This window comes from Lycium barbarum, chromosome 4, assembly GCF_019175385.1.
Source record: "Lycium barbarum isolate Lr01 chromosome 4, ASM1917538v2, whole genome shotgun sequence".
In the NCBI taxonomy this organism is placed as follows: Eukaryota; Viridiplantae; Streptophyta; class Magnoliopsida; order Solanales; family Solanaceae; genus Lycium; species Lycium barbarum.
This window is the reverse complement of record NC_083340.1, coordinates 143354433-143360895: the sequence shown is the minus strand read 5'-3', so window position 1 is coordinate 143360895 and position 6463 is coordinate 143354433. Positions and strand designations below refer to the sequence as shown.

The 6463-nt window shown below is 34.0% G+C and overlaps 1 protein-coding gene across 1 annotated transcript; it reads right to left on the bottom strand.

Annotated features, from left to right (window-relative positions):
* Positions 1–2829: 2829 nt before the first annotated feature.
* Positions 2830–5579, bottom strand: LOC132636761 (GTP-binding nuclear protein Ran-3-like). The gene is made up of 8 exons (XM_060353784.1): positions 5455–5579; positions 4846–4915; positions 4470–4526; positions 4233–4350; positions 3744–3833; positions 3468–3647; positions 3303–3380; positions 2830–3178 (listed from the first exon to the last, which is right to left on the bottom strand). The coding sequence occupies exons 1-8, from the start codon at positions 5455–5457 to the stop codon at positions 3109–3111; spliced, it is 666 nt and encodes a 221-aa protein (XP_060209767.1). The 5' UTR covers positions 5458–5579; the 3' UTR covers positions 2830–3108.
* Positions 5580–6463: the final 884 nt, after the last annotated feature.

Genomic DNA, 6463 nt, shown 5'->3' with positions numbered 1-6463 from the left:
AGAAAAAGAGTTTTAACTTTTATGTACCGGTAGTATAAAAATTTTCTAGCAGGTGATTTAAAAGATAATTACGGGTAACAGGGGCGGAGCCAAGCTAAGGAAAGGAGGTTCAATCTAAGTTGCGCGGACTCTTCACTTTCAATGCCGCAACCATGTCGGATTCTCCAAAAATATACTACTTTCGGAAAATCTGACACGCAACGGTTGGCATTTTTAAAGAATCCGAGCAACATAGTTCAACCGAATCCCCTCTCCATTAAAAGATTGAACTGGGGGAAAATGCAAACATTTTTCAATGTCTCAGCAAATCCGTGATGTTCATTTTTTTTTTTTTTGGATAAAATAAATAATGTTACTGAAGTGGGTAAACCTCTGCATACCAGCCGTATACCAAAAAAGTAGAGAACCTACATAATAATATGGTTCTCGACAAATGTCATTCAATCTTCTGTACCAAAAGGAAATCCACCATGTGTTTCTCAGTGCAAGTCATTGTTAGCTCACTTGAACATCTCAACACTTATTGGGTAGTGATGTGAAACTCCATTTAGCTTCACATTCAGGGAACTGAGGATCAAGAATCCTACCATTCGACCGGTGTGGATATTTTTGTTGAAAAATAAATTACATCATGTCAAGCACATGAATTTACTTGGTTCATGTAGTAGGAAATTAAAACAATGATGCAGGTATTTTTTTATTCATGAAATCTGGAAACTATGATATATGTACTAGACTAGGTACATGCAAGAAAAAGTCCTATAAATACCTAGACAATATAATCAGTTTTATGTAAGCCAAATTGGAAGAAGTAAAGACGATACTTTCTTCCACTTGTCTTCAAGAGAACATAATTGATCTAGTGTACTCCTCCTTCCCAAATTTCCAACAACTTTCCCTGGCTGACATATCCTCAATACTTACTGTATAACGTCTAGTTAAAAACAGTATTCTATGGACTCTCCCACCATATAGCTAGCAAATTCAGATTATAAATAAATTTTAAGTACTTATTAATGTGCATCTTTTAAGGAATTTCCCCCATATATCATCTTTCCTTCCCACCATGTGTTTAGCCTCTTCAAGTTCTGCTTGAGGTTGTCCTATAGCTAGATCCTCATCCATCGAATCGGCTTCCATCTCTGCTGCACAACTAGTTTAAGGTGTGTGCTGTTCTGTTAGTGTTCGTTTACCATATTGAAGCAGTAACAAGAATAATTTTTAGTCGAACATCCTTCACAATCCCTGGAGAAATGGTTCACTAAGAAACCAAGGGCTAAGTCATTTGAATATCGGGATGGATTCAGAAAACTTGTTACGACTTCTCCTTCTCGCTTCCATTTCCCTATTTCAAGGTCAAAGCTTATCAGTGTCGCATACAGTGGCGGAGCCAGGAATATAGCTAAGGGTGTTCAAAATTATAAAGTAAACATATTTTTTCATGATTGGGTGCACCAAAAAATTAAATCGAACTAGATAACATTTAGCTTTGCCATTTTGCTTTGATGTTTGTCCTTAAGCATAATCCAAGCATTAATTTGAAATATAGTTTGAAATTTTCGCTGAAAATTTTAGTTCAGCAAAGAAAATCACTTAAGAAATTCCAATAAATAAAATCACTAAGCACCAATGAAGAAAAAAGTTGGAAAGGTAATAAAAGAGAATAAAAAAAGACAGAGAAGAATGAACCGGGCGGACCATCTTTGGTAGCGTCCAACGGGTGGAGACGATGAGGTTTTAAATAGATTTTTCAGAGTAACTACAAAGCAAATCAAACGAACTTTATTTTTACTTGAGATGTTTTCAGGTATATACATATAGAAATTAATATTATATATTAATAAAATCACAAATATAAACATCTTTATTAGAATTAAATTTTGCATTGGACTGCACTTTTCATTATCATATTTTCTTATAAAAAAGAAAATAACTATGTGTCTAATGGGTTTAATACCTAATTAATTTATAATTCGTATAAATAATTTATTTATATATCTACTTTTCTTCTTTCATAGGATCGATGGTAAATGTTTAGAGGCTACTCGTATAATTTGAGATATTCAAGAAGATTTGAGTGAAACCTTTTTAAACATATACTTATGACTAATATTTAAAAAGAATACTTAAAGAAAGGAAAGTAGAGAATTGCCTTTGACTGAATCCTATTTGGCGAAGTGCAATGCTTGTCAAGCAGCGTATGTTTTCAGTTAAAAAAGGAACAACAAAAAGAGCGCTTTAATGAGCTTCGAACCCGCGAGATGAGACCCAAAATGAACACCCTTAACCGTTGAACCGCGTCATTTAGTTGTGACAAGGGTGTTCAATAACTGGCATATATCCGTAAAATACCATATTTAACCTATATACCCAACATAATTTTCCAGCGAAGGGTGTTCAGCTAGTGTAGCTCCGCCCCTGTGTTCAGCTGAACACCCTTTGTATAGTGTAGCTCCGCCCCTGTCACTGCTATTACTGGTATCAAGCAAAATAAGACAACATACATGAAATGAGTAGGATTTAACTAGCCTGTCGATAGACAATTGGGAACTTTATTGCTGTAAATGTTATCATCCATGATTTCTAGCATAACGTCCCTGAAAAGAGAAACCTGATGGATGAGGTGGAAAATATCTAGGATTAGAACCCTTTAATTCATTCATCTTTGCTTCACTGAAGGGCAAAAATTTTGACTTGCATTACTCTTGGGCCGTCCTTGTATTGTAAGAACATAACCATCCCGTGTTTAAACCGGATCATTATGCCGGCTGCTTATTATATTTTCTGCAAAATCTTCTAATGTAGACTTTCTGAAATGAACTGCTCCCCTTTCTGAAATGTCGAATATGTAGGCAAGTAATATTATAACAAGCTCAAACAGAGCCTCGACAAAGTGCGCGATTACATCAGGATCAGGATATAACACTATCTACCCTAATAAACCACAGCCTCATGGTCTCAGACAAACATATCTAATAACCAATCTATAATACTAGGAAGCAACAAACAAATACTCAAACGACAAAGACTGAAGTCCTAATATAGAAAAAAGGACTAGGAATATAGAAAGGTGCAAGGGTGAAATTGATCGGCTCTGAGCTATGCCTTCTATTCAAATGTGTCATCATCATCATCTGGAAGAGGCTGATTTAGGGCTTGCGCAAGCTCTTGTTCGTGCCTGAATATACAGAGTGAGGTTAAAACTCATACAAACAGAACAAAATCTCAAGCACAAGTACAAAACATAACATCTTAAGCAAAAACAAAATATAATGGAACACCACAAGTAAAAGAGATCTTACAGTTGCTGTGCAGCTAAATCAATTTGTACTTCTGGGGGAGCAAGTGCAGGTGATTCCACAAAGTGAAGATTAGCATCCCTAAAAGTAGGAGAAGAAATTAGGTTCGATACAGCTTCAGTATATATGACTCGAGCAAACATGAAATAGATTTATTTTTAGCATTACCCAGCAAGCTTTCTAGCAAGGTACAGAAAAGGCTTCTCAAAGTTGTAGTTACTCTTCGCTGAGATTTCATAGTATTGCAAATTTTTCTTCCTGTGGAAGGTAACTTGCTTTGCCTTAACCTGCCTGTTCTTGACATCAACTTTGTTTCCACAGAGAACAATGGGAATGTTCTCACAAACCCTGGAAGAAGCAACGGGAAAGTCATTTCAGATTCAATTGCATATCATCAAATTATGAGTAGAGTATAATGCTGGTAGCCTATGAAGAGTTTCTCACCTGCAAAGATCTCTATGCCACGTAGGAACATTCTTGTAGGTCAGACGGGCTGTAACATCAAACATGATAATTGCACATTGCCCATGAATGCTGCACGAGAAACGTAGACAAATATGAGGAGACAAAAAATACAGTCACCAAAAGCTTCAAATCAAGATAACTAATGGCAAGACAGTCATTCAAGTGTTTGAGTTCAAAAGAGAGAGCACAATTTCTGTCACCTCAGATATAATAACCTAAGATACAAGACCACATTGTAGAAATACCAATAGTGGCATTTGCTGTAGAACACCAAACGTTAATAACTATTCTTCACAATCAGAACAAACTAGCATACTAAATACCAATATCCTTTTATCTGGAACTTTGAACTTTACACATTATTCACTCTTAGGATTTGATAGTAAACGCTTTTAACCAGAAATAACATCCTTCAAGCAGCAGACCCTTGAGGAAAATTAAGGTTTTTAACTGTCTAGAGTCACTTACTAGTAGCCATCCCGAAGACCTCCAAACTTCTCTTGTCCAGCAGTATCCCAGCAATAAAAGCGAAGTTTCCCACAATTTGTGAAGAAGTCTAATGGGTGAACCTCCACACCGATAGTGGCTGTATGAAAACAAAATTTAATAAATAATCCATTCATGAGATACCAACATAATAAGAAACAGAGCAAACCCATTGCGAAACACGATAATGACCCAAAATTGTTCTGTCAGTAAACTTACGTTCATATTTTTTCTCAAATTCACCAGTGAGATGCCTTTTGACAAAAGTTGTCTTTCCTGGAGAAAATAATAACAATTACAACAGGAACCATTAGAGCACTCTAACAAGCGGACGCAAGCCACTAAATCTCAATGAAATATTCACTTCAATTTACAAAGATACAATTGGCAACATCACCTAGCAGTTATCGTATCAATTTTCAGCGTAAACTCGGACATGATTACTTAACTTTATGAAATCATTTTCATATTTAAGAACACCATCTCTAATAAAAATTTCTTATCGCTAACAGATAAATCAAAACAAAATACATTTGTTTCACATCAAAATATTTTTACTACAAGCAAATCACAGATAAGCATCATAGAAACATACCAGTTCCTCCATCACCCACAATTACAAGCTTGAAGCTCGGATAATCTACGGTTTGTTGGTTTGGTAGTGCCTGTAATCCGTCAACAACAAAAAAAAATTACAATCTATACATCTTCAAAAACTCATCCCAATCAACGTTAACAAAAAATGGAGAAAAAAGTTAACGAAATGTATATAAGCACCTCAATCTCTAACTATTTACGAACTCGATTACATGTCACATTTGTATTAAGATCAATTATCATTCCAATACTGATTAATATTTCGCAGCTATACAAAACTCATATACATCTTCAAAACTAATCTAAGTCAAATATAACACCTCAATTTCAAGTATAATAACATCAATTAGATAAACAATTTGTGCAAATAAAATCAACATATCTATAAACACCTCAATCTCATGTACAATTTTGCACACAAAAATCAATAAAAAATATGAATATTAAATGCGATACAGTCTATACGAAAACTAAGATTGAACCAAAATATAATAATCAACAAATCGTATAAACACCTTAATTTGTGCAAATTATAGAGAATAAACTAAAAAAAAATATACGAATATTAAATGCAATAAATAGTATAACGAAAATAAAATTAACTCACCATATTGAAAAATCGAAGAAAAAAACGCAGCAAAGCTTCAAAGATAAAAGAGAACTAGGGTTTTTTTTTTTTTTTTTTTAGTGAAGAAAAATGAATTGTGAAGTAGGGTTTATATATGTGAGCAATTGGCTTTAACTTGACGCCACTTATTGGGTCTTTTTTGACTTAAATACCGCTACTAATTAATACTTTTTTATTTTATTTTTGTGTGAAAGTATGGAGTATTTTATTTTATTATTCCCTCTGTTTCAATTTGTTTGAACTTTTTTTTTTTTTAGTTCGTATTAAAATGAATGATTTTTTTCCTAATTTGGAAATAAATTCACTTTATGAATGATTTACAGCCACACAAATTTTCAAAGCTTATTTTGAACCATAAATTTTAAAAATCTTTCCTCTTTTTTAAATATTATGTCCAGTAAAATGGATTCATGTAAATTGAATTGGAGGGAATATTATTCTAGAAGATACCAAAATTTTGAATTTTGAAAATTGTAAGTACGTTTTGTGTCGGAAACTAAATAAAGTAATGTTTGACCTTTTTTCGTTTTTCCCTATTATTTGTCCAACAACTTTTGTAAGTTCTAAGCTAATATTTTGCACTTTGGGTCCCCTAGGATTGTAATATTGCGTTTAAGGTCCCTCGTTGTATTTCAAATTACATAAAACTTGAGTAAGAAAGGTAATGATAGACTTCGTATAAAATAAAGACTATAAAATAAATACATCAGAGATAAGTATATAGAAAGAGACTGATATATTATTTAACTTGGAACTGGTATACAAATGAATTGAACTGACTTCCTATTTATAGAAGAAAAGAAGTAGCTGTGAGGCTTTTTAGGAAGCAGCTGCAGGGCTTTTCAGAAACTGCTGGCAAGCTGCCTGCTTGAACTACTTGCAAGTTGTCTGCTTGATTGCAAGCCCAAGGAAGCTGCTGTAAGGCTTTTCACTGACAAGTTGTTGTCTGCTTGAGCTACTTGCAAGCTGTCTGCTTGGTTGTTAGCTT

Coding starts and splice junctions, on each gene's coding strand:
- LOC132636761 (XM_060353784.1), bottom strand. Junction 3,648..3,743: donor TGGCATAGAGATCTTTGCAG/GTGAGAAACTCT, acceptor TGCTTCTTCCAG/GGTTTGTGAGAACATTCCCA. Junction 3,179..3,302: donor GATTTAGCTGCACAGCAACT/GTAAGATCTCTT, acceptor CTGTATATTCAG/GCACGAACAAGAGCTTGCGC.